Raw genomic sequence first — 20778 nt, 5'->3', positions numbered from 1 at the left:
TATGGCTGGTGACACTGGTTATACATGTCTTAATCCCATATGACGATCTAAGGTTCTGATATTAAGCAATCAGTGACCCTTTTAAACTGCTGGAGGGATATGACATGTTACAAGGCCATTGTGCAAGTACCTATTTATGTCAGGTAAATTCTGGTTTACCTATTATTGCTGTTAAATATATAGTTACTTGGTTTATAACAGTTATGTTGTGGTGATATTGTATCGTGAATAACATTTGTTTCTTTGCACTGAACTGATAATTAAGATTTTCATGGAGTTCATACCTTCACTCCTTTTATCTTCCCGACTACGTAGTTGTAGTCTGATATATAATTATGCTTACACACTGCTTATTATTTAGAAGTGGAGTAAGAGACCGCTACTCACATTTTAATTATTTCTCAGTAGAACTTTCCCATTAATTGCTATGACACATAACGCACTGTCTATGGCTGGGACAGCGTGGCCGAACTAATACAATATAATGGGTATGGTTTGGTCCTGTAGACAATTCTTTTTATCTTATGTATCTGCAACTGACCATTTTTTGATGGTAGTAGGCATTGCTTAGTTGAGATTTCTCACACAATTTAGTATGTCTCACTTCACCTATGGTGGGCTCTGTGCATCCAATAATTGAGATATGCTTTTGCATTATAGTATACCCTTCTAATAGTCTCTTTTAGTACTTTTATAGTAAGAAGCTTACTACTTATACTTTTCGTACAGAGTAAGATCCTCCCAAGTTATGACTGTGAGGCAAATTACAACCATGATTATCCTTATAAAAATTTAAATTTATTCCAATTTATTCCACGAGTTAACTAAAGTATTTTAACATATAACCATACAAAGCAACATATAAAGCAAAATTATCAATTTCCTTATATGATAGTTTCAGGAATGGGAAAAAATGCAAACAGCATAGCCCTCTGACATAGAGAAAGGCAAGAGGCAAACAGCAATGGGGTATACAATTAATGAAAAATTTCCGTAAATGACACACTTGCGTCACTAACAACACAACCGTGTGTAAGGCTTTCGTGTCAACTACGACGCCGGAAATGAAGAACTTGCGTCAACGGACATACTTTTAGCGGCAAAAAAATTATTGTGCCAAGAATGACGCAATAAAGTCTAGCATTTGGCGCACCCGCGGGCCTAATGCTGCCGCAAAGAAAAAATTAGTCAATTTGAAAAAAAGACTAAACCCCAGGTAAGAAAAAAATATTTCTTAATATGTTTATTTCCCAAATATGAAACTTACATTCTGCACAATTTATTGCAGGGAAGAGTGAAATAGTCATTTAAACTATTCTCTATAAACATAAGCTAATGCTTTTTTATTATTATTATTATTATTATTATTAAGCAAGTGTCTAACACAGACAGAAAGTTTGCTCAAAAGAGCCATCTTAGAAACAGTAGAAACAATTGAAAAAATTGTCAGTGCCCAGTGTGTGTGTCCCTAGTTAAAGGGCCGCTAAAGTCAAAATTAAAGTTTTATAATTCAGCTAATCATTCAATTAAAAAACAAACAAAAAAAACAAAAAAAACTTTCCAATATACTTCCATTATCAAAACTTTGAGGCTCTAGCCACTACTAAGAATGTGCAAAAGTGTACACTACAGTTTTTACGTATAAGGATTTTGTGACTGGATGATAGCTGTCACATGATACCGGGGGAGGGAAAATTGGATTTAAGCCTTGAAATTTGCCAGAAAATATTTTACTGTTCATTTCAAATCCAAAACAAATGCTATTGCGATGTATTCATTTATTATTTAAATATCATGAAGGGGATCTTTAATATGATGTCAACTATAGTTTAGCTAAATTCTAAAACAAATGGACATAAAATTTCTGAATAAATGTCGGGTTCCTGTCTGCCCCACTAGTTTAAACTTCACCAGCTGCCACTGGTTTCCATGGTCAAGCAACTGTACAGAAACCTTACATCAACATGTGGATTACCAAGCGTCAGCTGGAGTACACCAGCATGTCACTGGACATGTGTTCTTTGGAGTGATGAATCAGGCTTCACTATCTTGCAGTCTGATGGAAGAACCTGGGTGTGGCAGATGCAAAGAGAATGCTACCTACTGGAATAAATAGTGCCTACTGTAAGGTTTGGTGGAGAGGTAATGGTCTGGGACTGTTTGTCTAGGGTTTGGGCTAAGTCTGTCAGTTGCAAAGAAGGGTCATCTTAATGCTACAGAATACAAAGACATTATACACAATTGGGTGCTTCCAACTTTGTAGCAACAATTTGGGAAAGACCCTTTCCTGTTCCAGCATGACAGTGCCCCTGAGCACAAAGTAAAGTAAATGCAGACATAGTTTGACAAGTTTGGTGCGGACGAACACGAGTGGCCTGCACAGAGCCCTGACCTCAACCCCACTGAATAAAACCTTGTAGAAAGCCTTCCCAGACAAGTTGTTGCTAATATAGCTGCAAAAAGGGGAGGGGGGTATAACTCCATATTAATATCCATGGTTTTTGTATTGGATCTCCAAAAATCAGTTATAGATGCAACCTCATACTTTTGGCTCTGTAGTGTATATCTATATCATGGACATTAATATGGAGTTGGCCAACTTTGTGGAAACATCTAATCCTGGCACCCTCATAGTTTTGGATGCAAAGACAGATCCTTTGACTCTTGTTTTATATCAAACACACAGATTGCACAGTGTCTTGGAAACATATGCTCCTACATAGCCCCAATATTCTTTTGACTTTCATGTCCCTCTAATTAAAAATTAACATGTTCAAACTAGTGCAGAGTAGAAAGTACAGATCCCTGTCATACATCATTCAATTTAAAATGGTTAAATGTTACACAAAAGAGAATTTCCTTAATAACACAGACAATATTGTCTGTGTTGCAAGTATGTGGAACAGGAAAGGAAACAAATGTCAGAGGTGAAAGTCTGTTCATTGTACAGATTTCAAAACAAAATTTGCTGACTATCTGCTTAAATGACCAACAGACTGGGTCATTCTTCTGCACACAGCAAATATTTAATTTTAGGGGTTTTTTTTTGTATTCTTTATGGGCATTCAGCCATAAGCAAATATTGATTAGCTCACTGTGCAGGCTATAAGCTAGAACTGGCATCAGTATGGGTGTGGTGTTGTGCACTAATAAAATATTGTACCAGTATTTACAAGTAAGCAGGTAAAAACTGTGGAGAGCCTCAATAGGGCCGGCTGCAATTTCACAGACATCTTCAAGTTCAAAGAGGAAGCAAATGACAAGTGGAGAGACATGGGGATGGAATTTCTGCAATTTTTCTATTTTATATGTGAACAGCTAAAAAGGTGCATCATAGTTTTTGACCCAAGGAAAATGCAGAACTAAATCTGTTCTTTGGGGACTCCTAGTGGGTGGGCAAACAAGGTGACCACAACTGAAGAGAGTCCTCTAGAGATAGATGGTACCCTACAGCCTAGCCCTAATCTGACCCTGTGCCCCCTGACAATTTATATGTGTCCCTTAAGGCTTCTAAAATATAGATGAGCAGCCCCCAGATGTTAGGACGTTATATAAAAAAAAAACAGCATATAAATACGAGTATGAGCAAAAAGTCAATGTGCATTTGTAGGAAGTACACAGCTGATGCTGCTGTGTTATTTTAAACAATTAGCTTTTCCTTCACATTTTTAAATAAAATAAACAATTTGAACAGCTTAGATGCTTATCTTTCATATAAATGATGGGAAAATGTTCCTTCAAGTGAAAAGCACAGCTAGTATTATGCTCTAGTAAAACTATTTTGGCTAGTTTCTCTGCAATGCACTCAACCATCAATGAATCACATACGTCATAATCTTCATGCTTGTTGACTCCATGAAAGTAGAATGGTTTTCCATTGATGAGGAATTGGTCTCCTGAAACTTGCACAGTCCTTATTCCCACAGGCAAAGTGTATATGTCTTCAAAATCACCAAGGTCCGTCTCAGCTGACACCTTCACCTAGTGACCAGACCATAAAGAGAATTTACTATAGTAATAATCTAACATATTGCGTCTGACTGACATTCTAAGTAATGTATGAATATCCTGGCCATAAATTGTACTGAGGCTCATAAATATATTGTACTAGGCTGGGAATTCTAGTCTTCAATGCTACTAATTTATATCCATTAAATGCATTTCCTTTTTCAGGTAATTGTGATTAAAGGGACACTAAACCCAATTTTTTTTCTTTCATGATTCAGATAGATCATCCAATTTTAAGAAACTTTCTAATTTACTCCGATTAACAATTTTTCTTTGTTCTAGTTATCTTTATTTGAAAAGTAGGAATGCAAAGCTTAGGAGCCGGCCCATTATAGGTTCAGCACTGTGGATAGTACTTGCTTATTGGAGGCTACACTTAGCCACCAATCAGCAAGCACAACCCAGGTTCTGAACCAAAAATGGGCCGGCTCCCAAGCTTTGCTTTCCTGATTTTTAAATAAAGATAGCAAGAGAACATAGAAAAATTGATAATAGGAGTAAATTAGAAAGTTGCTTAAATTGCATGCTCTATCTGAATCATGAAAGAAAACATTGGGGTTTAGTGTCCCTTTAATGTTAAATGAACAAGACTTTGTTTTTCACACATCAGTGTACGGCATAAGCAATATAAGATTAGCTCTTCTGCTTCAAAACTAGTCCATGTTGCTAAAAAGCCGACATCATTATGACAGAGCACCTAAAATCAGATAACATAATATGTAAACCACTAAAATCACCTTAAATAAAACAATTTACAAAAACTGCTGCCAAGCTACATGTAGGATTCCTCAAACCAAATTTATATGAGATGATTTTAATAGACTGGAGAGATTTAGGTGATGTATCAAACTGATAATCTTATTAGCAATGTCTTGGTTTGGGTTCAAATAATTAAATATGTTCATTATATTAAGAATCAATATTAGGAAGACTTGTAAATTAAAAAGGGACACAAAACAGGTCCCTTTTTTATTTTAAAAGTAAAACGCTTACCTTACATATCTTTAAAAAAAAAATAATATATATATATTAAAAGGGACAGTCTAGTCAAAATTAAACTCATGATTCAGATAGGGCATGTAATTTTAAACAACTTTCCAACTTACTTTTACCATCAAATTTGCTTTGTTGTCTTGGTATTCTTAGTTGAAAGCTAAACCTAGGTAGGCTCATATGCTAATTTCTAAGTCCTTGAAGGCTGTCTCTTATCTCAGGGCATTTTGACAGTTTTATTACAGCTAAACAGCGCTAGTTCATGTGTGCCATATAGATAACCTTGCACTCTCTTCCGTGGAGTTACCTAGGAGCCAGCACTTATTGGCTAAAATGCAAATCTGTCAAAAGAACTGAATTGAGGAGGCATTCTGCAGAGACTTAGATACAAGGTAATCACGGAGGGAAAAAGTATATTTATATAACCGTGTTTGGTTAAGCAAAACTGGGGAATGGGATATAAAGGGATCACCTTTTTAAAAAAAATTCTGGAGTAAACTGTCCCTTTAATGGAATATTTTCTAAAATCAACTCCAACTCTTTACCCTTACTTACCTTAGGTGCCACCCTCCTCACTCTGCAAGGTTTTTTTCCCCTCTAGAGAAGACTGAGGCCCATCACTGTGCATTGAGCAACTGGCGACAGTATGTCAGTATGGGCCTTCAATTTCAATAGAAACAAACTATTGTTACAGCTTTTGATTAGCTCTGCTTTTGGAACTGCAGAACAACTGGCTGCTGAGTGGGGAGGAGGACTAAGCTCAGTGAGGGTAAAGTGGATGTTGACTAGAAATGTTTCCATTAACATAACTTATTTTTTACAGGAAATTCAAGTTAAGTATGTAAGGTTTAAAGACACCAACATATATGTGGGTATTTGTTAACAACCTAGTGATCTATGCTCTCATATTTACATACTTTTGTTTCATTTTGGTTTTCTAGATTTTCATTGATATAACAAGATTATCACATAAAGACACTGTCATTTACCTGAAAAGAGTAAAGGTATCCAGGATCTATATGCATCAGATATGGCCACCAAAGTTTTGCATCCACCACTTTGAGTTGCCCAATAGCTCCTGAGCCTGTGGCTACCTCTTGCCCTTCTTGGTCGTGTAAAGTCACGGACACAGAAAAGGAACTTGAACCAAGCACAGATATTTGGTAGTTTATGAATCCTAATTCAGGGAAATAAATCACAGGAGTTTTTACAAAAGTATTTAGTACATTAAGTAGGATAAATGTATCTGTAATCTTTGAGCCACAAAGAATACAGAGGAAATAGCCATACAATGTCATACAGGGACTTCTGTATAAGAAAACAAATAGGTTAGAATACAGAATTAAATTTTTTAGGAGACATGGCTCCCTATTTCCCAGCATTTGTCAATCCTTAGAGGCCTATTTAACAAAGGTCTGTCGGACCTGATCCGACAGTGCGGATCAGGTCCGACAGACATTGCTGAATGCCGGGAGCAATACGCTCTCCGTATTCAGCATTGCACCAGCAGCTCTTGTGAGCTGCTGGTGCAACGCCGCTCCCTGGAGACTCGCGGCCAATCGGCTGCCAGCAGGGGGTTGTCAATCAACCCGATCGTACTCGATTGGGTTGAATTGTGGCGACCTCTGTCCGCCTCCTCTTCAGACTCGCCAGAAACACAAGCTCTCCATTCGGAGCTTGATAAATGGGCCTCTATGTATAAAATTATACAAATATTGAAGAATTAGTTAATGAATAATTCAATTAGAGAATGGGACACAGAGCAAACTCCACATAAAATATTTTGTTATGAGTAAGTTAATAAAAAAATAAAATGATAATTAGTGAAGTATCCATATTGTACCTGGTGTCCCTAAGTAGCACTCAAGGCAAACAACAGTCAAGAGGATTTTAAAACATTTCTTTTGTATGCAGATACTTTGCAATGCATGGATTATTTTTTGATACATTAATTTAAATAATTTGCTTTTATGTTTCTTTAAAGGACCATTATCCCTTTAGCCACGTGTTAACTACATGTGGTAGTCATCCACTTAATGTCTTAAATTAAAATGAATAGTCTAGTCAAAATTACATTTTCATGATTCAGATAGCACATGCAATTTTAAGCAACTTTCTAATTTACTCCTATTATCAATTTGTCTTTGTTCTCTTGGTATCTTTATTTGAATGTATGCATAGGAGCCGGACCATTTTTGGTTCAGAACCTGGGTAGCACTTGCTGATTAGTGGTTACATTTAGACACCAATCAGCAAGTGCTACCCAGGTGCTGAACCAAAAATGGGCCAGCTTCTATGCTTACTTTCCTGCTTCTTCAAATAAAGATACCAAGAGAAGAAAATTTTAAAATAGGAATACATTATAAAGTTGCATGCTCTATCTATATCATGAAAGTTTAATTCTGACTAGACCAGGGATCAGCAACCTTGGCTCTCCAGATGTTTTAGAACTACATTTCCCATGATGCTTAAGTATCTTTAAGCTGCCTAAGCATCATGGGAAATGTAGTTCTAAAACATCTGGACAGCTAAGGTTGCTGAGCCCTGGACTAGACTATTCCTTTAACTGCAGAGGATAACCATGTGTTATCATCCAGGTGGGGTTTAGAGCTGATCATTATCCCCCTCTCTGCAGTTAAAGGCCTGTATGAGGTGGCCAAGGTTTCTACGTCGCTTTGGCTTTTCCAGCGATGCTGGTGAAGTCACCACGCATGGGTCATGAACCTGGAGACTAGGAAGTGGTTAGAAGAGCTTAATAAAGCTGGATGGGGGGGGGGGGGGGGTAGTATTTAAACCCCTTGATCTCAGCTCCATTAAGCCATAGAAACCTCTAAGACCCATCAATTGAAAGGCAATTGTCTGAAAATATAAAAGTAAAAAATACACACACTTTTTTAATAAGAGGTCTCTAGGCCCAGATAACAGCCCATTAAAAGGGCATAGAGACCCCCAAGAACCATTATTTTAAAAAATAAAAGCCCCTCTTCAAAATAAAGCCCCTCTATAGATTTTAATAGCCAGGTGATCACTACAATAATAAACAATAGTAGTGATCACCATGAATGAATAAATTAGCATTTGACAAGAGGCTCATGGGAGCTCCTTCGTACACATCAAAGTTATATAAATATACCCAAAGTCCTTCATTTATAAGAGGTTAACCCCTTCTTTTTTCATTTGTATTGTACAGTTCTCACGTGCCATGATATAAACATAAAATAATGGCATAGTGTGAATCTGCTGGGCCTGCTGAAAAATAAACCAATATGTGTTGGTTTCTCACTAAAAATAGCCTACAGTTTTTCACAGGGATGGAAATAGCTCAGCAGATAAAGGGTTAAACACAACAGAATTTCATAATCGACAAATGCATAATAATAAGGCAATGCAATAGCACTTAACGTTCAACAGAACGGTAGATTTTTTCCCCTGACAAATTTCATAAGTTTAGTCATTTTCCCTGCCCTGTATCATGTGACAGTCATCAGCAAATCACAAACTCATATGTATACATTGTTGACTCTTGCAAATGCGCAGCAGTAGCTGGTGCCTTAAAAGAATGCATATAAAAAGATTTGCACAATTTGGTAAAGAAAGTAAATTGGAAAGGTTTTTTGGCAATTGTATGCCCTATTTGAATAAAGAAATTTTAACTTTGAATGTAGTCTCTCTTTAAAGGGATATAATCTGTTTTGTTGTTTTAATAAAAAAAAAACCCTAAGCAGTGTCTTAACTGGATTTGACCTATTTCCTTTTTTTAAACTTCATGTGTGCAGTGTCCATTAATTCCCGTCACAGCCCTACAAGGAGGCTGGGCCTCTGCAGGAAGGCAGTTATAGCCCAATGTCAACTTTTAGAGTAACATGAGCCGATTTACTATTAAGTGAAGTCTAGTTAGTCAGGTTTGCCCATGCTCAGATGCAGAATGCAATGTATGTTGTCAACATGTCAGCTTCCTAATCACACTGAAGGCAGTAGCTACAATGAGAAATTTGCAAGAAAACAAGTAAGTTGTTTGTTTGCTGTTACTGAATCTTTAAATGCACAATAATGTATCATAATTTTCCTTGCTTGGTAAGAAATATCTCTAACTATAGCAGGAAATCCGTATAATCAACAACAGATTGGATATGGTATAATTGTGCTAATTGTTTGTTTTGTTTTGTCTTTTCACAATCAGCCTGAAATCTCTCTCTGATAAGTCAGAAGGAACTGGGAATGTAGGCCTCTGTTCACGTTTTGTAAAAATATAATTTATGCTTACCTGATAAATTCATTTCTCCTGTAGTGTAGTCAGTCCACGGGTCATCCATTACTTATGGGATTATAACTCCTCCCTAACAGGAAGTGCAAGAGGATCACCCAAGCAGAGCTGCTATATAGCTCCTCCCCTCTAAGTCATATCCAGTCATTCGACCGAAACCATACGAGAAAGGAGAAACTATAGGGTGCAGTGGTGACTGGAGTTTAATTAAAATTTAGACCTGCCGTAAAAACAGGGCGGGCCGTGGACTGACTACACTACAGGAGAAATTAATTTATCAGGTAAGCATAAATTATATTTTCTCCTGTTAAGTGTAGTTAGTCCACGGGTCATCCATTACTTATGGGATACCAATACCAAAGCTAAAAGTACACGGATGACGGGAGGGACAGGCAGGATCTTTACACGGAAGGAACCACTGCCTGTAGAACCTTTCTCCCAAAAACAGCCTCCGAAGAAGCAAAAGTGTCAAATTTGTAAAATTTTGAAAAAGTGTGAAGTGAAGACCAAGTTGCAGCCTTGCAAATCTGTTCAACAGAGGCCTCATTCTTAAAGGCCCAAGTGGAAGCCACAGCTCTAGTAGAATGAGCTGTAATCCTTTCAGGAGGCTGCTGTCTAGCAGTCTCATAGGCTAAACGTATTATGCTACGAAGCCAAAAAGAGAGAGAGGTAGCCAAAGCTTTTTGACCTCTCCTCTGTCCAGAATAAACGACAAACAGGGAAGAAGTTTGACGAAAATCTTTAGTTGCCTGCAAATAAAATTTCAGGGCACGGACGACGTCCAGATTGTGCAAAAGTCGTTCCTTCTTTGAAGAAGGGTTAGGGCACAATGATGGAACAACAATTTCTTGATTGATATTCTTGTTAGTGACTACCTTAGGTAAGAACCCAGGTTTAGTACGCAGAACTACCTTGTCTGAATGAAAAATCAGATAAGGAGAATCACAATGTAAGGCCGATAACTCAGAGACTCTTCGAGCCGAGGAAATAGCCATTAAAAACAGAACTTTCCAAGATAAAAGCTTGATATCGATGGAATGAAGGGGTTCAAACGGAACACCTTGCAGAACGTTAAGAACTAAGTTTAAGCTCCACGGCGGAGCAACAGTCTTAAACACAGGCTTAATCCTAGCCAAAGCCTGACAAAAAGCCTGAACGTCTGGAACTTCTGCCAGACGTTTGTGTAAAAGGATAGACAGAGCTGAAATCTGTCCCTTTAATGAACTAGCGGATAAACCATTTTCTAAACCCTCTTGTAGAAAAGACAATATCCTAGGAATCCTAACCTTACTCCATGAGTAACTCTTGGATTCGCACCAATATAAGTATTTACGCCATATTTTATGGTAAATTTTCCTGGTAACAGGTTTCCTAGCCTGTATTAAGGTATCAATCACTGACTCCGAGAATCCACGCTTTGATAGAATCAAGCGTTCAATCTCCATGCAGTCAGCCTCAGAGAAATTAGATTTGGATGTTTGAAAGGACCCTGAATCAGAAGGTCCTGTCTCAGAGGCAGAGACCATGGTGGACAGGACGACATGTCCACTAGATCTGCATACCAGGTCCTGCGTGGCCACGCAGGCGCTATTAGAATCACCGATGCTCTCTCCTGTTTGATCCTGGCAATCAATCGAGGAAGCATCGGGAAAGGTGGAAACACATAAGCCATGTTGAAGACCCAAGGTGCTGTCAGAGCATCTATCAGCACCGCTCCCGGGTCCCTGGACCTGGATCCGTAACAAGGAAGCTTGGCGTTCTGGCGAGACGCCATGAGATCCAGATCTGGTTTGCCCCAATGATGAAGCAGTTGGGCAAACACCTCCGGATGAAGTTCCCACTCCCCCGGATGAAAGGTCTGGCGACTTAGAAAATCCGCCTCCCAGTTCTCCACGCCTGGGATGTGGATCGCTGACAGGTGGCAAGAGTGAGACTCTGCCCAGCGAATTATCTTTGAGACTTCCATCATCGCTAGGGAACTCCTTGTTCCTCCTTGATGGTTGATGTAAGCCACAGTCGTGATGTTGTCCGACTGAAACCTGATGAACCTCAGAGTTGCTAACTGAGGCCAAGCCAGAAGAGCATTGAAAATTGCTCTTAATTCCAGAATGTTTATTGGAAGGAGTCTCTCCTCCTGAGTCCATGATCCCTGAGCCTTCAGGGAATTCCAGACTGCGCCCCAACCTAGAAGGCTGGCGTCTGTTGTTACAATCGTCCAATCTGGCCTGCGGAAGGGCATCCCCTTGGACAGATGTGGCCGAGAAAGCCACCATAGAAGAGAATCTCTGGTCTCTTGATCCAGATTTAGCAGAGGGGACAAATCTGAGTAATCCCCATTCCACTGACTTAGCATGCACAATTGCAGCGGTCTGAGATGCAGGCGCGCAAATGGTACTATGTCCATTGCCGCTACCATTAAGCCGATTACCTCCATGCACTGAGCCACTGACGGGTGTTGAATGGAATGAAGGACACGGCAAGCATTTAGAAGTTTTGATAACCTGTCCTCCGTCAGGTAAATTTTCATTTCTACAGAATCTATAAGAGTCCCTAGAAAGGGAACTCTTGTGAGTGGCAATAGAGAACTCTTTTCTACGTTCACCTTCCACCCATGCGACCTTAGAAATGCCAGAACTAACTCTGTATGAGACTTGGCAATTTGGAAACTTGACGCTTGTATCAGAATGTCGTCTAGGTACGGAGCTACCGCTATGCCTCGCGGTCTTAGTACCGCCAGAAGAGAGCCCAGAACCTTTGTAAAGATTCTTGGAGCCGTAGCTAACCCGAAGGGAAGAGCTACAAACTGGTAATGCCTGTTTAGGAAGGCAAATCTTAGATACCGGTAATGATCCTTGTGAATCGGTATGTGAAGGTAGGCATCCTTTAAATCCACTGTGGTCATGTACTGACCCTCTTGGATCATGGGTAAGATGGTTCGAATAGTTTCCATTTTGAACGATGGAACTCTTAGGAATTTGTTTAGGATCTTTAAGTCCAAGATTGGTCTGAAGGTTCCCTCTTTTTTGGGGACTACAAACAGATTTGAATAGAATCCTTGCCCGTGTTCCGACCGCGGAACTGGGTGGACCACTCCCATTAGTAAGAGGTCTTGTACACATCGTAGAAACGCCTCTCTCTTTATCTGGTTTGCTGATAACCTTGAAAGATGAAATCTCCCTTGTGGAGGAGAAGCTTTGAAATCCAGAAGATATCCCTGAGATATGATTTCCAACGCCCAGGGATCCTGGACATCTCTTGCCCAAGCCTGGGCAAAGAGAGAAAGTCTGCCCCCCACTATATCCGTTTCCGGATCGGGGGCCCTCACTTCATGCTGTCTTAGGGGCAGCAGCAGGTTTTCTGGCCTGCTTGCCCTTGTTCCAGGACTGGTTAGGTTTCCAGCCCTGTCTGAAGCGAGCAACAGTTCCTTCCTGTCTTGGAGCAGAGGAAGTTGATGCTGCTCCTGCCTTAAAATTACGAAAGGCACGAAAATTAGACTGTTTAGCCTTTGGTTTGGCCCTGTCTTGAGGCAGGGCATGGCCCTTACCTCCAGTAATGTCAGCGATAATTTCTTTCAAGCCGGGCCCGAATAATGTCTGCCCTTTGAAAGGAATATTAAGCAATTTAGATTTAGAAGTCACATCAGCTGACCAGGATTTAAGCCACAGCGCTCTGCGCGCTTGAATGGCGAATCCGGAGTTCTTAGCCGTAAGTTTGGTTAAGTGTACTACGGCATCAGAAATAAATGAATTAGCTAGCTTAAGGGCTTTAAGCTTGTTTAGAATCTCATCCAATGGAGCTGTGCTAAGGGTCTCTTCCAGAGACTCAAACCAGAATGCCGCCGCAGCAGTGACAGGCGCGATGCATGCAAGGGGTTGTAATATAAAACCTTGCTGAACAAACATTTTCTTAAGGTAACCCTCTAACTTTTTATCCATTGGATCTGAAAAAGCACAGCTATCCTCCACCGGGATAGTGGTGCGCTTAGCCAAAGTAGAAACTGCTCCCTCCACCTCAGGGACCGTCTGCCATAGGTCCCGTGTGGCGGCGTCTATTGGAAACATTTTTCTAAATATAGGAGGGGGTGAAAAGGGCACACCGGGTCTATCCCACTCCTTGTTAACAATTTCTGTAAGCCTTTTAGGTATAGGAAAAACGTCAGTACACGTCGGTACCGCAAAATATTTATCCAGCCTACATACTTTCTCTGGAATTGCAACCGTGTTACAATCATTCAGAGCCTCTAATACCTCCCCTAGTAATACACGGAGGTTCTCAATCTTAAATTTAAAATTTGAAATCTCTGAATCCAGTTTACTTGGATCAGATCCGTCACCCACAGAATGAAGCTCTCCGTCCTCATGTTCTGCAAATTGTGACGCAGTATCAGACATGGCTCTACTATTATCAGCGCACTCTGTTCTTACCCCAGAGTGATCGCGTTTACCTCTTAATTCTGGCAATTTAGATAGTACTTCAGTCATAACATTAGCCATGTCTTGCAAAGTGATTTGTAAGGGCCGCCCTGATGTACTTGGCGCCACAATATCACGCACCTCCTGAGCGGGAGGCGAAGGTACTGACACGTGAGGAGAGTTAGTCGGCATAACTTCCCCCTCGCTGTCTGGTGATATTTTCTTAATATGTAAAGTTTTACTTTTATTCAAAGTAGCATCTATACATTGAGTGCACAAATTTCTATTGGGCTCCACATTGGCCTTTAAACATAGTGAACAAACAGATTCATCTGTGTCAGACATGTTTAAACAGACTAGCAATAAAACTAGCAAGCTTGGAAAAAAACTTATAAATAAATTTACAAGCTATATAAAAAATGCTACTGCGCCTTTAAGAAACATAAAAATGTGACACATTTGAATTAGCAATGAACCAAAAATGTTAAAACAACCAAATTTTAACAGAAAATGTATAAAGTTAGCAGAGGATTGCACCCACCAGCAAAAGGATGATTAACCCCTTAATACCCAAAAACGGATAACAGTTGAAATAATAAACGTTTTTATCACAGTCAAACACACTGTCACAGGTCTGCTGTGACTGATTACCTCCCTCAAAACTAGTTTTGGAGACCCCTGGGCTCTGTAGATACGTCCTGGATCATGGAGGAAGAACTAGGAAGACTGACTAAATTTTTACTGCGCAATAAAGCGCTAAAATAGGCCCCTCCCGGGGGGCGGGTCCGAACACCGACCAAGATGGCTGCTTTTTAATTTCAGCTGAGTTCTGGAGCAGTTAGATCCGCTATCTATCACTCCACTGACCGACAACCTAAATCCTATCACACTGCTGAGTCACAGAATAACACCTAAGGAAAGGATTTATTGGTTTTCTTATCTCTCTACACTTCGAACTTTAGCCTAGCAGACCAGAATAAATGAGGTGCGCAGCGGAGGCCTAATCACCGGCCTGCACCCTCGTTTACCCTCCCGATTCCTGAAATATCAGGCAAAACAGCTATATACGCTGTCATAAATTTCTGGAGCACAGAAACACTACCTATTACTTTGTACCCTATCAAGAACTATACTCCGTAATCCAGCCATGGAAGGGTTATATTATGCAATACAGGCCATGCTGACAGACTTCGAGATTCAGATACACACAGCCATAGAAGACGCAATGAGACCACTGAGCCAGGGTATTCCAGACTGCACCATGAGTTGTCAGGAGTCTGTCACCGATAGCAATGGGAAGATAGACTTATGCTGGCAAGACCCAGAGAGAGACGACAACACAGAGATGCAGAGAGCTGACCAATATAAAATCGAGCAGGTTTCTGCATACCCGTCTCCTACTATCAAGTCAGCATATACTCCGGACCCCCCAACAATCCAGAGGGGGACACAGAGAGACATATTAGCAGCATGGGGAGTGCAGGAGACACGGACCATAGGTGATACCGTATTGACCAGATCCAAAAGTACCTCTGGCAACGACCTGATCCTGCCTCTTGCCAAATATGGAACAACCGGCTACCGACTAGTGAATACATCGATTCAAGATACTGTGATGATCCGCAGACAATACTGGATGGTAGTTGGGACACTAACTGCCGATGTGGGGACACTCCGCAAAGATAAGGCCACGCACAACGGACTCCTATTGTTATACCCAGCCCCCTTGCAGAGCATTAATGAGGCCGTGGATGGCAGGGTGCGACTAGATGGTGCAGACATGGGACTTCAACTATGTAGAGTTGGTGTGGGGTAAGACAATCCTCTTTTAATCGCCACTGCAGCATACCATACCCTATCCCCTTACTAAGACTCATTACGAAGCTGTCTGGCTAACAGAAGATTTCTCAAGAGACCTGACGGTCTGAATTTTAAGATCAAGACTGTTTTTGAGTCCAATGCCTAAACTGAACGGTACTGATATGTTGTATGTGGAGTGATTTGTTGTGCATTTGGAAGTATACATTATCCCTACACCCTTCTTTATTTACCAATTTTGTTATGTATATGTAAGCGATATTTGTTTCTCATAAGTGCCCTGTATACTGTGCTGTTTTAGATGGCTTAACATTCATGCCTGTGTTCCTTCCGGGTTAGAAGTGCGCACCAATATCTCAAGCTAATCTATCATTGGTTAGAAACAAGCCCTGCATACAGGACGTTAGTTTATATTTGGTACTCCGATTTTCAAAATAATTCTATGTTTCTAAATGTTTTGATTACTCAGAAGGACAACTCTACAAAATACTAGAGCTTCTCCCATTTTTTGTTGCCTCACATTACGGGTTATTATTTAAGGTAACTGGTTATAGAGGGTCTACTTAGCAACTTCCAGCTCTGTCGTTCTGTTTTAAATGTTTTAATAATACTCAGTGTGCGAATCCTGTTTAGAGGTGCTGAATAACAACTTAGCAGTTAACCCTAGTGCTAATACGCTGATATAGATGATTATAATGGCCAGCAATGTTCAGATGGGGGTACAAATAATGTGCTATTACTAAGCATCTCATTTATAGCTCTTAATGTTTGCTTGCCAAAAGTTTGTATGTATGTTTAGGGCAGTCTTGATCCATATGGGCCTGTCACTCTGTTATAATATATACTTTAACAATACTAAGCCCAGGAATGGCTATGGATCAATTTACCTCCATCAAATGTTACTGTTTTATTAAGGTCTAAGAGTGACCTACTATTATCAAAGGAGTATTATATAATTGGAAAAATGAGGTTATTATATTTGTTCACTTAACTTCTGAATATTATATATCCAAGACTGTACACTCAATATCAATGTGAACGTTATCTCAAGGTCTGTAATTTTTAAGTCTTGTCAATTTTGCTAATGCCGTTTATGTATTTATATGCCTCAATAAAAATATTTGGAAAAAAAAAAAAAAAAATAGGCCCCTCCCACTCCTATTACAATAGTGGGGAAGCTCAGTAAACTGTTTTTATGCATAAAAAACGACAGCCATGTGGTAAAAATCATGCCCATAAAGTTTTATCACCAAGTACCTCAGAAAAAACGATTAACATGCCAGTAAACGTTTAAAATTTGAAAATTATGAAGTGTTATTAATAAACCTGCTGCTAGTCGCTTTCACTGCAGTGTAGGCTCAAATATTACTTTAATATTGACAGTATTTTCTTAGTGAAATTCCATTCCCCAGAAATACCTCAGAGTATACATACATACATATCAGCATGATACCAGTCGCTACTACTGCATTTAAGGCTGCACTTACATTACATCGTTATTAGCAGTATTTTCTGAGTCAATTCCATTCCTTAGAAAATAATTTACTGCACATACCTCCTTGCAGGTGGACCCTGCATGCTATCCCCTGTTCTGAAGTTACCTCACTCCTCAGAATGGCCGAGAACAGCAAGTGGATCTTAGTTACGACCGCTAAGATCATAGAAAAAAACTCAAGCAGATTCTTCTTCTAATGCTGCTTGAGAACAAACACACTCCGGTGCCGTTTAAAATAACAAACTTTTGATTGAAGAATAAAAACTAAGTTTAACACACCACAGTCCTCTCACACGTCCTATCTTTAAGTTAGGTGCAAGAGAATGACTGGATATGACGTAGAGGGGAGGAGCTATATAGCAGCTCTGCTTGGGTGATCCTCTTGCACTTCCTGTTAGGGAGGAGTTATAATCCCATAAGTAATGGAGACCCGTGGACTGACTACACTTAACAGGAGAAATAGTAATATTTCTGTATATTTATCAGCCTGAATAATGTGTGCAATTCCCAGGCTAATGGTGTCTGCCAAATCTATCTGGAGGACAGAATAAAAAAACAAACAAACAAAGCTGGTCAGTAGCAGAAAGAGGAGTCTCGTACATCAACCTACACAATGTGTTTTTCTTGCTGCTGCTATGTAAAGGGCCAGAATAAATGGGTCAGTGTTTTTAGCGTGAGCCAGGATACAGTAATTTATACTGCCTTCGCTGCACATCCTCACTGTGCCAGGGAATTTTGTTTAATCTTATTATTATTTATGTCCCTCTATATTTCTTCCCTGACCTTTCTGTATCCGTGGATTCTGCACATGGTCACACCAAATTCAGTAGCCTATACCCCAGTATGAACAGAAAAGGAAGCACATTCAGGGAAGCACATTTATAATTATATCTGACATAGTTTGGTAGAGACTATTGCATACTCACCAGTGTCACCCGCAATGTCCGTAATAACAGTGATGTCATCGGTATAGACAGGAGGCGTTGTATATAGAACCACAGGACGGTGAATACCGGCATAATTAAAGAAATCAAATGCTATATTTTGGACAAAGTATCCTTTTGGATATCTACAATTTAAAAAATAGAAAATTATGTTAAGAGTTGTTGCACATGATCTCTATATTCAGACTTGTGACAAGATAAAACATAAGTATATACTAATTAAAAGTACCTTTATTTCTAAGTATAATGGTGAAAGCTTACAAACTAAGAAGCATTACTGATTAGATTGAATCAGGTTTCTAAAGAAGAAGCACTATGACCTCAGCTCCCTTTGAATTCCTACTAAAACTGTAGACACTTCTTGTTTTACGCGTATCTTTTTCTACAAAGTCTGCAGCTTACAACAGAAATAGTATACATATATTTATTAAGCCATTTCCCCTACAATGAATGTACTTACAGCTGCGAGTCTTGCATGTACTGAATTGATCCGGGAGGTAAAGTATTGGGGGTTAAGGTGTTGTTGACTGCAATGGTGATACGGCAGGGGGCCCCCACACTACTCTTTAAAAGGGTTGCTATATTGGTTTCAAATGGCAAATGACCTCCTTCATGTTGGGTGACTTGAACACCATTGACCCACTGCAACCAAGAAATATGTAAACAATGTGATCCAGGACAGAAAACAGCTCAAAGCATTATTAAATGATTCTTATTTACTGAATTTTGTAATATTAACCAGTATTATCATCATTTATTTGTATAGCGACGCAACATTCTACAACCAGTATTTGAATTGAGTTCTGAGAATGAATGTGAATTATGTTAATTTATATTACTTTTTGTTGTTGTTAATTTGAATCACTAGCTACAGAATATGGAACTTCTTTCTGCCCCTCAATAATCATTCAGTAGTACTAGCAGATCACTCTAGTAACACTTGTTCTTATTGAAACATTTAAGTGATGGTCCACTCTTTTGTCACTGCTTATAACAGAATGAACAAAGTTTGAAGAGTGTGACGGGCATGTTTTGAATGTGTACAATTATCTTATTTACACAAAAAAGGTCTTAGTGTTAGTGTTTTCACCCTATCCTGCCCACAATCAGATCATCAAACTCGTAATCTTAAACTACCATTTCTCTTTTACACTAAACAACAACTAGCTAGTATTGCAATATGATCCTATCATATCACCTTGTTTTCCGATTAGGTATAAATACCTATTAGGTATTTATATATACCCTTGTTGATAAGTATATACTATGTTGGTGCCCTGCTGGGCATTTCGGACACAAATTACGGACTGTCAAGACAACAGTTCTGGATGTATTTTAAGTTTACAATTTTTAACAAACAATTGGATAAAGTTTCACCCTTTTACACAAAACATGATGTTTATTGTACTTACTATAATAGAGAAATAATGGGCACTTCCAACACGAAGTACGACCCTTGAAGAGGTTTTATCGTCCACCCAACGGCTTGGAAGCCAGACTTCCTTCTCATACCAGACCCAACCGATGTGATCCCTCAAGGTAATGTCCTGGGTGATATCATTGAAACTGGCAGGCACTGGCATGTCTATCACAGGACCTGTCTGCAAACACAATGGGAAACAGAGTTTACTATGACTCAAACAGGGAAAGCTCAGGGAGAAATTAAAAACAGTTTTAAGCATTTCATGGAACACTATTGCCTTTTGAGATAATACAGTGTATGTGAATGGAAATCGTCATGAGGCACAAAATGACAATACCTAACCCTTGTCACATTATATGATACTCTGAATACGTCCCATATAACATTTTGCCTTGTTTTTTCTAAAAAAAAAATTCATGCGATTTCCTTAACACTATTCCAGAACATAACCAAAACAGGATGAATCCAATGTATATTTCCTGGTAACAAATACACCCAGCAATTAAGTCACAAAGCACTATAGCTATAATTGCTGAACAAGTAAAATTAAAAGAAAATTCAGGTCATTTAAAAAAAAAAAAAAAAAAATCTCTCTCATGTGAGCTAAGCTAAACATTTCTCCATTTCTGCATGTTCAACATTTATGAAAGCCGTCTTATTCACAAGCCAGATTTGGTTTTCAAATATGAATATTTACTTTTCAGTGGAAAATGAAAACGTATACTGTGTTTAAATATATGAACATCATTTTTAAAACTGTTCTAGAAGTGACACCTATATTTTCAAACTCTGAAAAGCGTTCTCTAAAAAAATAAAATAGCAATAATCAATTTCAAGTAAACCATAGAAATTCTGACAAGATGTGTATGGTTGCTCTTTAAAAATGGACAGACTACTCCAGAATTGTTATTGTTTAAAAAAAAGATAGTTAATTCCTTTATTACCCATTCCTCAGTTAGTTTTGTATAACCAATATTTATATATATATATATATATATATATATATATATATATATATATATATATATATATATATATATATATATATATATATATACACATACATATATATACATATACACAGTATATATATATATAAAATATTTTTTTATTCGATTTTCAATATATATCGTGTACAGTAGACAAATAAGCAATAAGGAGGAACACAGCCTCCAACGAAAGTCAATAAGAAAAACATAAGTACACAAATAATTATATCAAAACATATTATGTTAGTTTATGAATCTAAAGAAAACTGAATATAATGCCTTCTTATGTTCCAAAATAATATTAGCTTATTCCATATATAACCTCTTACAGCATGTGATATATAACATAATCGCTATATTGCTAGCATCCTGCTAAAGACGGAGGAGGAGGGGGAGGAAGGAGAGAGAGAAAAAAAAATTAAAAAAAAAAGA

At 38.8% G+C, this 20778-nt stretch overlaps 1 protein-coding gene across 2 annotated transcripts in view; it reads right to left on the bottom strand.

The window, feature by feature from the left end:
- Positions 1-20778, bottom strand: part of GUSB (glucuronidase beta) — a 200633-nt gene that overhangs the window by 161347 nt on the left and 18508 nt on the right. For both annotated transcript variants that reach the window (XM_053707446.1, XM_053707447.1), the window contains exons 2-6: positions 19347-19535; positions 18395-18576; positions 17917-18059; positions 5991-6178; positions 3829-3981 (exon numbers count right to left, since the gene is read on the bottom strand). In XM_053707446.1, coding sequence (XP_053563421.1) covers positions 3829-3981; positions 5991-6178; positions 17917-18059; positions 18395-18576; positions 19347-19535 — 855 coding nt within the window. The remainder of the gene's footprint in view (positions 1-3828; positions 3982-5990; positions 6179-17916; positions 18060-18394; positions 18577-19346; positions 19536-20778) is intronic.

This window comes from Bombina bombina, chromosome 3 (genome assembly GCF_027579735.1).
Source record: "Bombina bombina isolate aBomBom1 chromosome 3, aBomBom1.pri, whole genome shotgun sequence".
Classification (NCBI taxonomy): domain Eukaryota; kingdom Metazoa; phylum Chordata; class Amphibia; order Anura; family Bombinatoridae; genus Bombina; species Bombina bombina.
The sequence above is the reverse complement of the archived record's forward strand: the minus strand, read 5'-3'. Positions and strand labels throughout refer to the sequence as shown.